Below are 20,103 nucleotides of genomic sequence, written 5' to 3' on the forward strand. Positions count from 1 at the left end.
CACCTTTCCTAAAAGTAGCCCTTGTTATTCATTTTATATAAACAACAAGTCGCCCGCCTTGTAGTGAGAGGGTTTGCTCGTAGTGACGAGCTCACAGAAAAAAATAACTTTACAACCTCTCAGCTCTAGGGATCATTGTATCTTCTTATAGCTTATTGTTTTTGGGCTCAAATCCTTATTGTTGTGTTTTTGAACAATCATTCATTATAATAACAGTTCAATTTTAAAAACAGACAAACAGTTAACAGCGAGTGACATTGTCTTGGTTTTAGAAAAAGACAGATATGTTTTTTAGGAAAAGATGGAGACCAAAATAGAACTACATTCATTAGATGGAAACAAACAACTTCCTCCAAATGCTAACGTTGCTCTTTGTTTGATCGGTGTGAAAATAAGCGACTAATTGCTATAAAGTTCACCATTTTGAAAGATGTCAATTTCCATATTGTTTTTACAGTGTTTCAGCTACACAGAAGTGGCCATGCAGATTAGGTTCAATATTAGAGGTACTTTTTTCTCTAGCATTTAGCAACAAAGAAATCAAAACGTATTAAATAAAAAATTCTTACTGTACAAAATAATGGCTTTCTTTAATCACAAGACCTTCATACAGTCCTTCACCCAAGATGTGAGGTTTTATTGAGCATTGAGGTCCTATCTTTGAGAAAACCTCTCTATCGTAAGTAACAGGTTGAGACAAGATGTTTAAAGGTTTCATTTGGAGCATATGTCATGTCTATCAGCTGTGAACCTTAACGCACGTAACCCAAGGGTGGGGTGGGGGCTTAGGGGGGGTGCAGTCACATTCTGCTCCAATGTTGTTGTCTGTCTGCTCGCTGACAGCAGCAGTTGTGAGGCTGTGACTGCTAGCGCCAGAGGTGTTACTTTTCCTCCTTTGACTTTTTGGATTCATCACCCGATGAGCATAGGCTGTGACCCGTAAGAACGCCCATGGGTGAGCTCCCAGCGCTTGGCTGTGCGTGCAGGGTAAGGTAACAGATTCGAGCTCAATGATGAGTCAGTAAATGGTTTTAGGGGAGCCGTCTGTGCGAGCCATAATCAAAGAAACATACATTTCAAGGGTGAAGATTGAGGTTGATTTTGCTCCAGTAAACCAATGACCCAGTAACACAGTTAATGGTTTCTATAAAGAAAAACTAACATTCTTTCTATAGCGGCATCGATAGTAAATGTTGCGTTGTCCTAAATATATACACTAAGCATTTATTGCCATATCTATATCATTTTGTATTTGACATTTGTATTTGATACATTTGAATAAGATTCCTCCTCAAGCCTCTTACGCTTGCATTGTGAATAATGAAAGAAGATATTAATGACATGCATCGTATATCATGAAACAGTGTTGAATAACAATTATATAATTAGGTTACAAAACAAACAGCACTGTTCATCTGTCATGCATATCAACACGTTTTCCAAACGGATCAACCTTTCCCCCATTCATCACTGGTAACCATAATTTCCCGTCCTCAAGAAGATGAGTTATGTCAAAGCTAAAAATGACAGTAAGATGGCTGGTTTGGCACGGATTCAAACATGTTAATTGACTGCTTCAGCGATGACTTGACAACTGAGCCCGTGTGATCGATGTGCTCGTCGCCCTTTTCCCTCCGAGGGAACATCTCTCAGGATAAAACAAATACCGTTCCACATTTGCCTTGACGAACGAGAACCTGGAATCCTGGGAGCCGGAGATGGTGGCGTATAAAAGTGTAATGATGACAAAAGACTGTGCCAGCTGCTCGCGTTACTGTACACAGTGCAGACACAACAAATGACTTACAATAATTAAACACAGGAAGAAAGATTCCTAGAATATCTTATGGAGTTTACATAAACAATGTCAGCTCAAACTTTATACCAAAAGAGAGTGCGGAGAGACGGGCTGTCACTTTGTTTCTATTAATACAGTGATGTGGAGCTTAACTTGTGTCGCAACAGAATGACTTATTTATGATAAATCCTGTTAATGAGTGAACAATTTAAAGCGTATGTGTAGTGTCTTCTTGAGTGAGATACATCTCCAGTGACATACCTTCAACAATCTGCTGTGCCAGCGGGTGGTTGCACTTGTAGAACACCCTGGCACACAGTGGCACCAGCTCAGCAGCCATCTTCTTCATGGCTTTCTTTAATGTAGCGCCAACTGCTTCTGTAACATCCTTTACACCGGTGACCTCCAGGTTATCGCCGGGCACAGCCAGGGAGAGTGAAAGGGAAGCGCTGCATGCAGACATTACAGTGTGGCACTCTATGGATCCGCACGCCACCTTTGTAGTCATGTGACAGGAAGTCCTTTGGGTGGGATCATCCTGTACTGCAGTTACATGAAGCTCCACAGCTGCACCCTTGGGTAAGGCCGGCACCACGACCACCAACAATGGCGCAGGTTTGATCGCATGCTCCCACATCAGGTCCTGAAATGCAGAAAGATGACATTCAAATGAATTGGCTGGCAAATGATATACTGTGTTCTGCTACACACTACAATCAGAGGAATGGCCCTCCTGCTGGGAAACATGCTGCGTCTTCTGACCACAAACACTGCTCCATCAACACAACACATTATTCTAAAGCAAGTCATAACACTCTACCACACAGCACTAAGACGGGCTCTTTACTTGACAGACTGACAGGCTATCAATTAGCATGAGATTGGGAGGTGACCCTTGTAATGATAGTGTGTACAAACAATTCAGAAATAATCCATACTACTCGCAGCCACCGTAAACAAAATGCACAAATGCATTTACTTTGAGCTAACATGACAGGTCCTATCAGAGGTGACTTCTCACCTTTGTAAGAAGATCACTCACAACATATTATGGCAGTTTCACCACACGCATTTAGTTGAGATCTGCCTCAATTTTATCTATAGAGCCAACATGTCTTTATTTGTTCTCCTCTGGACTGAGGGCCATTAGCAGTAACAAAATGTCTTGGAGCAGTGCTACAATGTGGCCCTCTAATAATACTTGGCTGTGGCTTCATCTGCTAATGGGAGAGAAATGAGTGTTTTATATAACCGTCATTTCAGTCGATAGGGCAAAAACACTTAACCCCCTTTCCAATTTGCTGGATCAATTTTCATCCACTTACACCCCACTTCGTAAGTGCAGAATAATAACAGGTTTCTTACATTTTATTTTGATATTCACTCACATACAGAAAAAGAAGAGCAGACGACGACCACTTTGTCCCTTCAACAGACCAACCCGTCATGACCCAATCAGCCAGATTCACTGGAGCTGCACTTACCTTCAGATTAAACTTTAGCAAACGCTTAATTGTGTATCAACAGCTAACCTCTTGCCTTGGAAAGTGAAGAAAACATAAAAAAGTAAGTGTGTTGAATGACTTTGCGTTCAAGGGTGGAGATTTCTTTACTTGAAGAGAGGCTAGCTTGCAGTGATGAACAATCACAAGAGCAGAGAACAATAGCCGTGTCAGCGCGGACCTCTTAGCATGTCAGACAAAGTGACAGCACACATACAGGTCCTATGCTTTGATAAATGTTATATTAGCACTTCTGGCACAGGCTAGGTATTCCTCCTAGAGGGAACTGCTCCTGCGCTTGTCAATAGTGATTGAACATGGAGCAGAGAGTGGGAACTGGGGAGAGAAGTGACAGGACAGGGGGTCCTGCTCAGCCAGGCTTAAAGGCCACCCTGCAGGCCTCTGCTGCTGAGGTACTATACCCAACCGACCATTCACAAGGAGATCAGGGGACTTCAGTTCTGCAGCTCCAGCCTCTGGCAGGACTTTACTGTCACGGCACAGTTGCTGACTTTTTGTCCGAGCTGTCGGTCGAGGTTACATCAGTCCCTTTTTGTTTCTTTATTAATGTATCCAGCAAAATGTAACATTATGAGGGAAGTTTGTTCAGCAGGTCTGTGGAACTAAATGTGCAAAAGGTGCAGTATTGAGTGTGTGTCTGTGAATGTACATGTGTCATGTGAGTCTCAGGCTTGACTGGTCAGAACTCCATTACCCTGCCAGAGGAGTGAGAGCGGAAAACAGGCTGACATCCCTACCTGACCAGACATCATTTATTAAATGAATCCAATAAAACACAGGCTTTGATATATAGTGGAGCTGAGTGCTAGAGTGACAAGTTGGGAGGGCAGGCGGGTGGCAGAATGTGTGTGTGTGTGTGTGTGTGTGTGTGTGTGTGTGTGTGTGTGTGTGTGTGTGTGTGTGTGTGTGTGTGTGAAGGGGGCTCTGTTCCGCTCTACACCAGCCACTTAACACAATCCATCTCATTACTTCATCGCACTTCGGTTCCAGGGCATGCAGCCATTCCCCCAGTGCTCTCTCGCTCTGTCGGCAGCAGGTAAACGCATGAAGTCTGGATCTGCTGCGCTCAGCTCTCCACCCTGATGGAGTGTGACCTGCCTCTCCTTATGTTTGTTTTCTTTCTCCCCACTTTCCTCCCTCTAACTTGCGTCCGTGTGCCTGGAGCGTGCGGTGGGTTGGAGGGCCGAGAGGCGTGAAAGCCGAACGGTAAACACGGTAATAAGGAAGTGGTGTAGAGGCGGGGAACAGCGGGGAGCTGATGGGACTTCGCTGCTTAGCCAGTTCCTCTACATTTCCTGCCCAGCGGGACGCCTTCAGCATGTGGCTCTATGTCTCAGCACTTACTGTAGTGCTGTCAGTCTGCTATAATATCCCTTCCCATTCACTCCCTCATTCCCTCTCTTTTCTTAAGATTCCACGCTGAAGCCCGTCAGACTGTTTGTGTAAATGAAACACACAGGGCCATGTCAGTGGGGTGAGGAAAGGTTTAAGGGTATTAGGCCATTATAAAACCATGCCAAGCACTTTAAAAAGTACCAAGTAAGCAGGAGAGAAACAATGGAAAGAAGTATTTTACTCTGGGATGCAAGAAGGAAACTCCTCATATTGCAAATGCAATACTATTAAATTGATCACAAATCAAAATATCAACAAACAGATCGTTTGATAAATAATCTTTCCCAAAATAGATAGGTGCTTATGAATATTGTGTGTGAAATTAAAGTACTGTTAGTCTTAATAACAGAAAACCTGCTTCATAATTATTTGTCACTATACGACACGTTTCCAGAACCTGTTATTGTTACACAAAGGGACGTCTGTTTAACATTTATTGATTTATCACATCAACATCTCTCTGTTCATCAAACCCTTTTCACACACAGACAAACAGGCTCTTTGTGGTTTAATGCACCGTAAATACAATTTCACACATATAGCGACTCCAGTATGCTCCCAATTAACCCTGCAAGCTTCTCCATCCACCTGATTAGAGAAATTATCTGCGCACAAAAACAACATGGCCCTTTGGCTTCACAAACACGCCATGCCATGGTGTTTCTATCATTTCAATTCACATGTCTGGTGTTGGAAAATACACTTTATCTATCTTACATGTCAACATGTAAAGCTACATATACTGGTTCTCAATCAGCATCCATAAAGAACAGATGCATTGTGGGGTAAACAAAGAAGGGATCAGAATGGGGAATTAAATCCCTAGTATCAATAATACAACCTATAGCAATTGACAATATAATGTCTTTAGGCACTTGATATAATTAAATAGTTATTTTTTGGCAATGCCAATTTAAGATTACGAATTAGGCATTAACCCATCACTGTACCCTGTATGCATGGGCAGGTTTTCCTTCACTAACTGTACGGAGGCTCAGTCACTGGTACATTTTTATATACAAAGCCATGTTAGGGAAACGTCCATCCTACATCTGCTCCCTGATCTCACGGCGAATTGTAAGTGGCTACTGCCTGAGATCGCATGCTGTGGTTTTATTAAATGTGCCAAGTGCTAGGACTGTCTTAGGGAAGATGGCTTTTAGATGCGCAGCTCCGCTAACTTGGAACAGTCTGCAAAAGGAATGGAAGCTGAGCAATTTGGTTCCACTAAATGTTTTTAAAGCAAGGATAGATGCTATCCAATCGGAAACTGTTGGAACCTGTAAATGTTACTAGCTATGTAAACTGTAGTCGCTGTAAATATGCTGTCCTTTTAGTTTTTCTGTTATGTGTATATGTATTCATGTGGAACCTACTTGCAGCAGGTCACCCTTGAAAAAGAGATCAATGATCTCAATGGGATTCACCTGCATAAATAAAGGTTTGAAATGAAATGAGGGATAACTTTCCCATTTTATTTAAATGTTAAATGTAATTGATTGTTCAGTTCAGTTTTATAAACCAGAATGCCAAAAGTAAAAACACACTAGATTTAATGTTAAATCACACATTATAGATATTTTGCAACAAAGTGACTGTGGAGCACAATGTGACGATTTGGTTGGTTAATGTCCCTGTTTAACATAATTATCTTGTCTGTCCTCTTTTCTTTTATCTATTTCTGTAAACACACTTTATAGCTTTTGCTTTAAATAAATCTTAGACACTAACTTAAAGAGCTACCAAAATTAAATTAAAATTATTCTTGCAAACTCCAGCTGGTGGAGTTATCGCTGTTGTCTGTGGGAGTCGTGTTATCAGCGTTTGACCCGAGTTAACCATTCTAATTACAGTCAGTTCAAATGAGCACCGGTGCTTTGTATAATCTCCACCCCAGGGAGAGAGCATTTCACCTAGTTTAGGATGAAACAGTTTCCCCCACCACAGCCGCTCTGCCTATCTTCCCTTGAAGTGGAAGAGAGGAGAAAGTGTGAGAGCCAAGCTGGGAAGTCACACGAAGATGATCTGCCTCACAGGCAAAGAAAGAGCATGAGGTCAGGTTGGTACCCCACCACCTCAGCCAGATCTATTCTTAAGGGGAGAACTCGCCTGTTTACAGATGGAGCTGTCAATTAGAGCTGCTTAATCTTAGAATCAGCTGAAAATAAAACATGGTCTCCTGTTGGCAGTCCTGGGTCAGCAAAGTGACACGGAAGCACAACAGATGGATGATGTTGTCCATCTTCAGTGACCTCTGACCTGAGACGAGTCTTGTGACCTCCCTAAGATTTGCCCTTGGTTAGCCTTGTTAAATGAACAACCCAATATGCATGCTAAATTGCTGGTACGCTGTCAATGCTTTCAAGATTTTTAATCCACAGTGAGTTACAATATGTCAAATAAATGCACAAATCGACGGCAGCTCTTAACTGAGATAAGCTTAAATATATGTATTTGAATTCAGAAAGTATCACTTGATGATTTGAGAATATTTGCTGGTCTTCAATAACACATTTATAGCTGAATATATGCTATACTTTTCTGGAATTGACACAAAGTTGACATCCTCTCCCCAGTCTTTAACACCTCTCACCACTGAGCAGAGCCACATGTTGGAGGTGGGCTCCTGCCTCTCCCTTAGGCCCTATTCCCATGGCGACACAGATTATTGTAGGAGGAGAAGGGCTGCCAGGGGAGGCTGGTGCCCCTATTAGACGTATGGAGCAGGGGTTGTAAGCCGGGGCGGTGGGATGGAGGAGAGGATGGAGGGAGGTGGCAGGAAAGGGGGGTGGAGGGGGGGATAAGCTGCTCTGAGAGTTGAACGGAGCTCCAAAGTGGTGTGTGGGGGCAAAGGATTAGGGAAGCTCTGAGGAAGACATCTGCTTCTGTGCCAAGCTCGGCATTATCAAAGACACCAGCGTTTCCCACATCATCAACTTTTCATGAGCGCACTCACTGGTAAATATCAGTCGCGGCGGCTTGTGTCTCAAGGGGGCAGAGAGGGGCGAGGAACTTTCCCTTATTTCACAACTATAAAACACAATTCTGAAAGGCTCTACTGAAAAACTTCGATACCATATCAACTTTCTCTCATTTTACTTATTCATCCACTGTCTTTTAATCCATTAAACATGTTTTCATTCTATGTGGGAGCAGTGTCGTATTATAAGTATGATCAATATTTCCTCTGCATCTATAATAAAACAGACAGTCATTGCTTTTTCTTTTTAACCACTGGTATATATATTTCATAAACAAAAGCTTCAGTGCACATGAACTGACCTTCTCTTCTTCTGTGGTCCTCAGCATGCTCTCCCAGGCGGCCCTGATGATGGGGATGTGTTGGTGTTTTGTGGTGTAGCAGTGGGCCTGGACAACATGAGCTAGAGTCAGGCTGCTGATCACAGCCTCCAGAACCTTCTCCACGTAGCTGAAGGACAAACGGGCCTGCGTCCTGGTGCCAGCCTTTACCAGCTGCATGGTACAGGGGACCAGAGCAATTTGGCCTGCGCAGAAAACAGACTCATCGACCTGGAGAAAGAGAAGAAAAACACAGCAGTGCGGCTTTATTATGACGGCACTAGACAAAAGTTAATACAATATATCCTGAGTAGAACATGACTGACTGTACCAAATGTCATATCAATCAATTCAGTATAGTGTTTTGAGATATTTCACTCAAAACAACAAACGTGAAACTCATGGTGGCGCTACAGAAAAGGTCCGGGGTGACTAAAGTAATTAGAATTCATCCTCTGGGGACTAAAGCAATCTACTCAAATTGATACAAAACATTTTTTGATGGTGTAGTCAGTCTATACTCAAATGCTTTATTTATATCACACATTCACATAAGTTCATACAAGGGCTAAAGACTTTAATTTAGCTTATTATGCTTGACACTTCATTAGAGCCTTAAAAGGGAACTTTTGTGATGAGTAACGTTAAAAAAAGAATACAATCTTATTGCTAATTGAAAACGTTGCCCCTGCCCTGTACTTACTGTATGTATAAAAATACATGTATGTATGTTTGTTACCCCACCCTAGTAGTTATTGTGGAAACCTTGGCCTTGTCAAAAGAATATTTAATTAGCCAATTGTGAACTGTGAACACATCTATTCAACCAGAAAACTAGATTTAAAAGTCACCCAACATCAAAACAAGCACCATTTTAATCTATGAGGTGCTATAATCAAATTAACATTAATTATAAGCGTTTGTTTGTTTTAGTAGCACTGCATTAATTAACAAGTTTTATCAGCTTCTTATCACCAACTAATTCTCGTTTCACAAGCAGGTACACTGTGAAAAGCCTGCCAATGCCTCTCGTTGCACAGGTGTTATTTATGAGCATATTAACAAAGTGATAATAAGCTCTATTTTCAGTTAAATACCTCTGTTAGAATTAAGCTCCTTGTATAATGAAACCTGAACAAAAATCTATCTGTTTAATGCAACGAGATGAGTAGGGATGAGGAATGGCGCTAAGGGAGGTCAGGCCTTTAGAGACCCTGTAGCTCACCAGTGTTTGAGGTTGGATGGCATTAGCGCCAGACACTAGCTGCTGGTCAATGCAAATAGCTGTTGGTGACATGGTGATAATTGCTGGCCTATGCAGGGCCCCTGAGCACATGCAGATCTCCAGGGAGGATCAAGTCCTTCACTGATTAGCAAAGACACAGCCAGGGGGATCATGTTCCACAGTGAGATTACTAGAGTCGAGCAGATATAATACTTAAGACTTAGCACCCTCTCAGCTGAACTTCCTCTCCAGCTTATTTAAAACAAGCCCTTTGTTTTATTGTTTGAGGCCTACACAGATAAGCCATGACACAACTTGTTCCAGGGGGCAATACTGAAAACGGAATATGTTCCCTTTACTGGATTGGTATACACGCAGAACAAGATGCTAGCCGCACAACTGTTTAGCTAGAGGGCAAACATGGTCATGGCTATTTCCATAATCAGATGGGTTTGCCATGATCCCCAGCTCCTGGGTTCACTTGTCAACTTTGATGAATCGTCAGCTTCCATCTCTGCTGCTCCAAATTACTGGGACAGTGCGAGAGACAAGAGACGGAGGGAAGGCGAGCGCGAGTGAGTTAGGGGGAAGAAAGGGAGGAGATAAGGCCCTCGCTGCTTTCAACGACTTGGATGAATCACCGGATCATTTACCTGCAAGCACAATCTGCCCGAGCGCCTGCATAACTATGTCCGCCTAACATAAAAGCCAAATTCCCACACATCAACAACAAATTGTCATTGGCATTTCATCTATGAGCCATCAAATGCCATCATATCCACTCCAACAAAGTAGGGCTCCATCAGGTTGGACGGGTGGCCAGAATATCTTAACAAGCTTGTCCCCATGAAAAGAGCTCGCTCCACTTGGAATTCATAAAGACCGGCAACCATTTGTCAATTTGAATATCAAAAGAGGCTAGCATGGGGCCCCTTGACTGTTAAAGGCAGACTCCCATAGCTTCTACCAAGCAGGTGTGTGATGATCAATTATTAAGGATCCCGCTCTGGTTACTCTTAGTGGGAGGTGGAATTGGGGATTTGGGGGTTTGTGGAGGTGGGGGCAAATATTTCTGTGGTGAACCTGGGAGACAGTGGAGAAGGGAGAGCGAATACTATTTACATAAAATTAACAGTTCAAAAGAACGAGTTCACACACCAATCAAACTTGTTAATTGACTGTCAATGCTGTGTCCCTGAATATACAACACAACTACATTATTCATCTTAGGCCTTGACAGGGAAGACAGTCCAATTTGCATGGGCGTTCTAAACGTGATCAACAACCACAATGCCACATGCATTTTTAATAGGACAGAGACGGGTTCCTTTAATATTCATAAGGGTCAAACAATTGCATATGACATTAAACTTTCTATAACAAGGTAAGTATTTTTCAAAAGCTAGCAGTTTAAATGGCCCACAGAGAAAAGGGTGAATCAATACTACATGTTCATATTGGTTTATTTCTGTTTAATAATATTTAATATCTCCTGTCACAACTTAAAGGTTTTAGGAAATGACACACTCACAAAAATAAATATGACTTTTAATATATTTTAGATGTATTGATGTTTTAAATGAACATTCAGTGCCAATGGTTGGACACTTTAGACACAAGTATTCACAGTGAATATCAAAGCAGTATTTCATTTTCACTACTTGTATTTAGTAAGAAAATTAAGATGCATTCAGTCAAGTAGTCACGTTTTGATTAAGAAATGCATACAATATCGCCATGTCTCTGGCGCATTGTATACAATTATACTGACACGCAGCCTTTACAGTAAAAACAGACAACAACGCCGTTTTTCCTGCTTATAATGAACCAAGCTTTTTTTTTGTCATGCCTTATCAACCTTTATTTAATGTCTAAGATGCCATCACTTTTCCAATTGACCCAATGACATGTCAAAAAGGTCACCCTCACCAAAGACACCCTCTCTCTCTCCCTGTGAGCTGCAGACAGTAACATATATGTAAATGTGCTCAGGAAGCGCCTGCCTGTGTCCGCTCCCAACCCTTAACGGTGTCTTGTTTCAGGCTGGTGTGTCTGAGGTGTTTCTAATTGCAGTTTTTTTGTCAAAGAGCTTCCAGAGATGACCAGACAGTGCTAGACTATATTCACATTGGTGTTGGAGCCCTCTGGGCCCCCATCGAGTTGAGGACGTCTCCGAGTGTCATTAGCAAAGCTGTGGGACGGTATGGATGAACTGGGCTGGCCAGGATAAAATGACCTGGTATTGACGAACAGTCAGGTTTTTCTGCCTGCTTCCAAGGACAGAGAGAGGTGGAAAACGGCTCCAGCGCTCCCATCAGATATGCTAATGGTCACATTTCTCCCCATTGAGACCTCATGCATAATTTAACCAGTAAAATGATAAATACAAAATGTGTAAAATAGGTTGGATTAATATGGTGTAACTTTTCCCCTATGCAAGGACACATTATCAAGCTAAGAGGTTAATGGCACACACAGTATCCGAATAGGTAATTAAATGCAACATCCTTTCAGGGAGATGTTGAGCGTTGTTTACAGCTTACCCATCCGTGTAATAAGAGTGCATCTTCAGAGCACCAGGTTTGTTTGTACTGAAGAGCTAAAACTTTTAAAATATGTTTTTTTAAAGTGGCATGCCTTAATTTAAATGGTGTGTTCCATTCATACTTCATTTGATTTACACACTACAATTCATTTTAAATGGGACACTGGGTTGTTCCATTAAGCCCCTGTCACACTGTCCCGAAATTGACACCCGATGGACACACGAATATGGAATTGTGAATTTCGCACGAAGATGGCCCCGAACCACACACGAAGGCAACATTTACATTACATTTAAGACATACAACTGCAATGAAAGTACCAAAAACAATTATGGTACAGTACTATGATACTGTACTGATATCTTCAGACTTTGTTCTTTACTTTATCCGTCTTTATATGTAGAAAATATTACGTTTTCTCCATAATGTTGTTTCCATAACAACAACAATTTCCTGTCAACTGTCCTTCAAAATAATATATTATATTCTTTTTAGTTTCACAGAACACAAATTGGGTTATTTACATAATATATTTACATGATTTTGTTGTGCAATAAAACAACCCGATGGACACACGGAAACGTTCAAATTCGGCTGTGATCGTAGCAACATCGGGCCATTCGTGAGGGCATCTTAAGCCTTCGTATGACCGCTGGCGGAGTTTCTCAGGCTCCGGCAGCAACTTCGTGAGCGGAGGCAAAATCCTTGGCATGCCAAAGAATTACCAAAGGACCTTGCGAAGGTTCATTTTCGTGTTGAATTTTGTGTGTCAATTTTGCCCTTCGTAAGGCCATCGTGAGGGCATCTTGTTATCCTCGGTGCCATCGGGCATTCGCCCCGATCAGAGTGAGTGTGAATGCACCGATGATAACACGAAGATGACACGATTTGACAAGATGCCCTCACGAGTGCCTTACGAAGTTGCCGCTCACAAAGTTGCTGCGGGAGCCTGAGAAACTCCACCGGCGGTCATACGATGGCTTAGATGCCCTCACGAATGGCCCGATGTTGCTACGATCACAGCCGAATTTGAACATTTCCTTTATCGTGTGTCCATCGGGTGTCCATTTCGGGACAGTGTGACAGGGCCTTAACGGTTTACCTAAATCCCTTATGGAACATTCCTTATATGTGACAAATTCCAAATTTCTAACTTCATATTTTTCACTTCAGTAATTTTCTTCTCTTCTTGAATATTTTAGGGTTGGCAAATGGCTCGAAATGTGGGGATCAAAAACTGAGGGTTGAAGTTTTATTAAATGTATTTAAGTGCATATATTATTTCTTCTTTTTGGCGGGGATTTGATATGCAACGACTGTTTAATCCGTGTGTGGTGGATGGCAGTTTGTCAGGGATGTGTGCAGTGAATTCATCTTGAACTGGCTTCAAGTCTGTGGGGCTCTTTCAGCATTAGTGCATTCAAAGCAGATCACGTCTGGGAGTGGGAAATGATAAGAGATGGGCTCATGTTGTGCTGCGCCCTGAGGAAATCCTGCCTCTTCTGACACCTCATTTCTACAAATACAAACCTTTCAGGAGAACCACGACCCTGCTTCTACAGAATCTCTCCCCATGTTAGGCTTCTCATTTAAGGCTTCATGGGAAGGGGGAGGGAGATATTTGCCTTTTTATATTCTCTCCCCTTCTTTTTTCTACTATCTCTATTTTTTCTTCCTGTTTGTGCTCCAGTTTGAGCCTAACCCCTGTATGCTCAACTGTCACACAAAATCAGTGTTACTTAAACGGCGACATAAATAGCAGTATGAAGTGCACAAAGAGCGGCAAGTACAGGGCCCTTCTGAATGCATTCTCTCAGGTCTAGAATTGCACATTTATTCAGAAAACTAACCATAAGCATATGTTCAGAACACAAGGGGACACATTTAGAAGTACATTAAAAATGACGCAACTATAAGGAGCCATTGCTGAGAAAAATGTGTGGTCAGTCTGAGCCAGGGACACTGGCCTTTCCCCAACCCCCACCTTCTCTAAGCTTATGTGTATTTTCCTGTTGTGCCTGTTTGTCTGCCCTCGACATGCCCGCTCCATAGACACTGAAGCGTGTGGAAGAGTAACACTGTCATGTCAGCTTTGGTCAACTTTATGGTGGTCAGGAGCTGCCGCTCAGTGCTATAACCAAGGTCAGAGGAGCCTGACTGCTGGATGCTCAGGGAGACACATCTGAATGCCAACAGGCATGAATAAACAAATAATAGATACATCTTTCCACTGCCACAAAAATATATTTTTAACAAAGAAAATGATCACATTTTGAAGCTAAATGGTATTCTGTTCCCGTGTAGATTTACATTAGCAATATTGATGTCAATATGATCAAATAGAATCAAATAAAACCACAAATACTGAAAGCTGATGTAATACGATTGTTGTTGTTGAGTACTGTGCCACACCAGAGCAGGGCTGTGGATGCAGAGTGATGGAGGGGCATGGTTTTTCATTGCGTTAGGCAAAATGCCCTGCTGCCTTCAACTGTCCCGACCTCACATTTTTTGACAAATTGGTTGTGAGGCTTTTACGACTGATGCACATATCGCAAAAATCATTTCTGCCAAGCTTCCTCTATGACCTGCCCGTGGGACATGACAAGCCCCTCCATGCATCGCTCTATCAAACCGAATCTTTCCAGGACAATGCAAATTATGACAAATTCCATCATCCTGCATTATGCGCTTTCCTGCTAATCTCCCTAATTCGAGAGAATCGGGGAGGGTCTCGCTGTTTCAGCTGAGGGGCATGTTGTCTGATTGAATGATGCTGAAGCTGCATCCCTCAACCCCCGTTCTTTCTGCCTTTCCAGCTGTGACCACCTCGTCTCTTCATATTTTTCCTCTTTTCGATGCTGCATCTCTTGGTCTGGCTGGTAAAGTAACCACTAACTTAACCTGGGCACAAACAACGATGTCAACACAGAGCACAACCATGAAAGAGTAACTATCAGTATCGGTGAGGTTAAGTAAGTCTGTGTAGAGATTGTGTGAGATTTGAAGGAGAGGACTACATTGTGAAATATCTATTCAAATGACCCAGTGACATGAAGATGCTCTTCCATTAACAAAAGTATTCTGCGTCCGTGTCCAAAACATCCAGTCAACCCACACGCCTTGTTGCTACTCTGTTGGTTGCAATGGATCAAATGTGTAGTTCAGTTAATAAAAGATGAATAAGAGACGATCAAAAAAATGAAAGACGGATTGAACAAGATGGTGTTGAAATTGCAGAGGAGAGCAAAAAGAGATGTAGTCCCGTCTGGTCTCAACAGATGGCAGTATGGCTGCATTCAAAAGGCAGCCGGATCCACAATGCTGTTCATACACAGTCCGCCAAATCCATGGACAGGCTGGCGAGACAGCTTCCAAGTCTTCTTGGATTTTCCTCTTTTCTTTTTTTTGTTGGCAAAGTCAAAATGTTTGCATAAATAAGCAGAACATTCCGTCAGTGAGATTCATAAATATGGATGACATTTTGGGGTAAATTATAAGGAAATAGTGTAAAAAATAATAATGTGAGGTTGTTATATATTTATTTTATCATCAAATAATGAAAATCTAATGAATCTAAAAATGTGTCTAAAAAAGAATAAAAATACAATTACAATATTATTTTCCATCTCAGAGATCCTTTCATATTCTTACTTTGGAATTATTACAATCTGTATTTTGTTGTAAATGTTCACAAGAAACAATAACATAACTATAGTAAGCTGATAAAATACAATGTGCTGAAAATGAGCTTAATCTCCCTTAAGATTTGTGTCTGAGCATCAAATTGAACTCAATATATTTTGACATGTAGAAAATATTGTGTACTCTATTTTATATTGAATGAACTCTTACCCCGAGCATCTAAACTACATTACATTACCCAGACTCACAGGGCCTCACATCCCCTTACATAATAAATCCATAATATCAATAATAAATATATATTAAAAGTGAACATGCCGATATGTCCGCAGAAAAAAAGGAGGCTGTGTATTATTCATCTGCAGCAGTTTTTACAACAGTAAAGCGGTCTTTGATGACAATGGCATTTCAAAAATGAATGACCCAGGTTAAAAGTTACTACTCAAAAGAATTGCCTCCATAGGAAATTTATGATGAAGCTAGTTGCCAAAAGTAAATGGAATGTAAGCGCCAACTCATGTCTGACTCATCCGTAGTACTGCTAAGAAAAAAGTGAATAAAAGAAGAGAATACGGCAATGCCTGCACACTGTTGAATGTGGATGTAATAATCATTCCTAACCAGAGGCGCTGACTGCCACTTTTAATGTACGCAACTTATGGGATCACAGAAACATAGTGAACATAATAATTATAGGAATAATCTATAAAAGCTGTTTCCTAAAATACATAAACTACAGTGCAGGGATGTACAGCAGACAGTAGGAGATTCTGCTGCAGTAAAAAGCCGACTAACACACACTCTGGGTCGGTGACAATTAGTGTTATAAACTACGCGTTTGTTACTGACATATCAATCGTTGTTTCTCTCTCATACATTCATCCTGTGCTAACAAAACACTATTACATTTGCTAGACATTTGTATATTCTGTTTGGTTGGTGGATAGAAAGCATTATCCTGTTTTTTGATTGTGCCTATTTTGCTACGTGTTATTATATTCTCAATTAGGAATATTTCTCCATTACATGTTATGAAAAAAAATGCTATGAGTGAAATGTTAAAACTAAGGGAGATATATTTCTCCCTAACACGGATCCCTATTAGTTTCTGTATGTCACTAGTTTGTGTGGGAACCTGTTTCTGTATTGTCTGTATTTGCCACACACGTATATTTCACAAGTAGCATCTCCAAGAGCATCCCAATCTGTGTGTTTTTGTCTGTGTGTGTGTGTGTGTGTGTGTGTGTGTGTGTGTGTGTGTGTGTGTATATATGTGTAGGCCCTGTCAGCTATGCCCTCTCGTCACTGCAGGGGGAAGAAACACACCCGGGCAGCTCTGAATATAGTGGCTAGTTACCATAGTAATGGGATGGTCATACGTCTCTCCTCTCTCCGACAGTGATGGGAGTGGACAGGACACGCCGCTATGCTTTTTATCTATGCATTCGCTATTCAGTTATTTCATTCCACAAATAAAAAGCCAAGCCACCGCACCTCTCCTTTTCCCGTATTCAAATAGAGGGGCAAAATGGGAAGTAAATAGTTGGATATGGGGTAATAATTCACACATGGGACTACACATAATGATGTGTTTTGACTGAGTGTTTGTGATTGCAATTGTAACAACGTGAGTGTCTTGGCAGATATCTGCTGCTGTGGGATCTTTAAATGACGCTTTTCAGCTGCCTTCTTGATATCGCTGAACCATTCACCCCTCCACTACTCATCAGCAGTGACAAAGTGTGAGGAAAACAAGCAAGCACACACTCGTGAAACATGTGGGTGTCTCAAATAAAAAAATGCAACAGTCTGCCATTTATCAAATCAAATCATTTTCATACTTCATAGCTAATTGCTAGCATCTATTTTGCGTACAATGTTATATAGACTATACTGTTTAATCACTGTGGCCTCAAAAATAATTACAAAATGCTTTTTACACATAAGGTATTTAAGAATTTGAAAATCTGTAAAGGTGAACAACTTGGATAGGGTGCTGACCATCCACTACAGACACCAGAGATCTGTGTTTCTCGAGGCTTCCCAGGTGATTAAGAGGCAAACACACACACATAATGATTATACAGTATATTTACATGCATGTCTGGTATCTATCTCCATTTAATAGAGGAAGAGGGGCGATGGACATGGCTATCCTGTCCCTGCTCCCCATGGCTTGTTGACATGAACCAAGGCAGTCAGGCACCAATAATACATGAAGAGCTGTTCAAAGGCAATTAGGATCAGTTGTCAGGGCCGGGCCCATTAATGAGTGGGAGTGTGGCAGGGGCCGGGGAAGAAGCACAGCGCCGGCGTTCACGGCCGCGTGAGAGTCGATGCGCTCTGACAGATCCAGTCCTTCCCCTGTCCTCGCCTGGTACAAGCTGATACCAGTCTGTCCCCACGTGGTGCTTCCGCAGCACAGCGCAGGATAATGTATTAAAGAAGGCACTGACTTCTGAAAATGACCACTGCCATTGCAGGTCAGCCTCCACGCGGTCACAGCGGGGCAGAGGGGGGGAGGCATGAGGCGCGTGGGACAGGGTTGGGAGGAACATAATTACCTCCTCTGCCGTCTACCACTTCCCATGAAACTGCCCCCTCATCAGATTAAAAACATAGTCTCACATGAGCTCTCAAATATATGTACACATTTAGAGGCACGGTCCCTGTCCAATAGCTATTGCTGTGTCCCAGGACGGAGATATGACCGCGTGGCAACACAGATACATCTTAGCGTGTAGAGATACATTACAAAAGGGGGAGAAAGAGCCCATTCTCGCAGCAAACACAGTGTTAAAGAGTATGCACACATGTTGTGGGTAAATAAACCAGCATACGAGTAAACATTTGCCAGGAAATGTTTGTACGCTGATGGTTTGAGATAACCTGCTCAATTGCTCATTTGATTTGTCTTTGCATACATCTTTATCTATTTGCATGTCAATCAGAGTGGTTTGAATGTTGGATACCTGTCCTGTCAGTCATGAGTGAGTAACAGGTAACAGTTAGTCACCTGTGACTCATCTTAACGACCAAACCAGTTTACCTTTTCATACAGCCAGGACCTTTCACAAAGAGCTCACAGGTGTGCGTGCGTGCGTGCGTGCGTGTTAGACCTGGCCTCGGGCATGCAGCCGACATGCCATTGCGGTAAGGTCTTACTGGGTTTGATCAGTGTGTTTCGTGTGTGTGTCCAGTTCAAGCGTAGACAGTTGACCCCGGTGTTTGGGTAGGATGAGTAAAGCCTACAGAGACAGACTCAGGTGATGTGCAGAGACAGGAACTGAATCGATGCTCGCAGGGGAAAGGCTGAGAGGTGAAGCTCGACTGTCAGTCAAAACCCTTTCTGACTCTCCCCAGACAAAAGACTCCTTGCACACAATTCAGGCATTCAGGAAAGGAAACAGCCAGACAATTCTACTTGTGTCTTCAGTGAAATGAAAAGAAAAAACAATTCTGTGTTAACATCCTCCTCTGCAACTAGGAGCAAGTACCTACAAGTGCTAAAGAACCCCGTAGTTTTGAGAAGCTCTCAATCTCATCAGTGCTCAAACCGCTGAGCTTTCAAGACCTCATTTTTCATCGACTCAATTACTCGACAACTGTTCCCCTCCTGGTCCCTCCCCCTTCCTCCCTGCCTCACCCCCCCTCCTCCCTGGTTGGAAGTGATCATTCGTTCTTTATTAAAGTTGATAACATCCCTTGCATTGTCTGAGTGCACACGCTAGAGAGCCGCCCCTACTGTTCTTGCCTCCAGCGCTTCGTATTATTGGTGCATTATTTCACGCATGCCCTCCTCTTTTATCAAGCGCTTTTGAAGTAATGTTAATGGACTAGAAAATTGAGACATTTATGAAGTATGGGCCGTGTTTATGAAAAAATCCATAAAGTATGACGGGGGAGAGGTGAGATAAAAGCAAGGTTTTAATAGATTATGGCAAACAGGGGAGATGCGTCAGATGCTGACAGGCACCTCCTCTGAGATCCCTCATATTTTATGGGATTAATTTTGTTGTATTAGAAACGAAGTTAAATGTCCTAATTAATCTGTTCGTGCTGCATGAATACCTCCCCCAACGCGGATGCACGCACACACACTGTTTTTGGGCTAATTACTCTTCTGTGGTAATTGAGGTAGATGCCGTCTCTAGATGTATACTGATGAAGGTTGGGGAGGTGGGGGGTGCCGTTTGATGTGATGGAGTGGGGGGCTGCTGAACTGTGCATGTTGGCTCTTTGACAGTCGAGAAACATTCTGGGTGAGAACAACAAACCATAAAACTAAACCACTTAGCTTAATTTCTGATATTCATCACTAACATTTTGGCTTACTCACTCACCACACCAGCTCATATTTAGCCGTCAGCGATTTGATTGTTCATCATAAAGCAGGGCTGCTATCTTCATAAACCCATTGTGAACTATTTGGTATAGAGCTATATTTTAAATGGATATCCCTGTGAAACAGATATATGTCTCTTTTCAAACAAAGATGGATGTAATCATTTGAGCGGTGAATTCCTATCCCTCTCATCTCATCCCCGTCACTCTCCCTGTCAATCCTCCGATATGCGACTTTGTTGGCTGGAATAAACAAATCAAAATGAGGCTTTCAACTACCAGAGGCAACTTGTACCTTTGTCATTCTTGCACACTCTTTCTGGCCTA

General features: G+C 42.1%; 1 protein-coding gene across 2 annotated transcripts in view; it reads right to left on the reverse strand.

The window, feature by feature from the left end:
- The window catches only part of dph6 (diphthamine biosynthesis 6), a 60,792-nt gene that overhangs the window by 4,112 nt on the left and 36,577 nt on the right, over positions 1-20,103 (reverse strand). For both annotated transcript variants that reach the window (XM_034112223.2, XM_034112224.2), the window contains 2 exons: positions 7,999-8,247; positions 2,060-2,441 (listed from right to left, as the gene is read on the reverse strand). In XM_034112223.2, the coding sequence (XP_033968114.1) occupies positions 2,060-2,441; positions 7,999-8,247 (631 nt within the window). The remainder of the gene's footprint in view (positions 1-2,059; positions 2,442-7,998; positions 8,248-20,103) is intronic.

This window comes from Pseudochaenichthys georgianus, chromosome 22 (assembly GCF_902827115.2).
Source record: "Pseudochaenichthys georgianus chromosome 22, fPseGeo1.2, whole genome shotgun sequence".
In the NCBI taxonomy this organism is placed as follows: Eukaryota; Metazoa; Chordata; class Actinopteri; order Perciformes; family Channichthyidae; genus Pseudochaenichthys; species Pseudochaenichthys georgianus.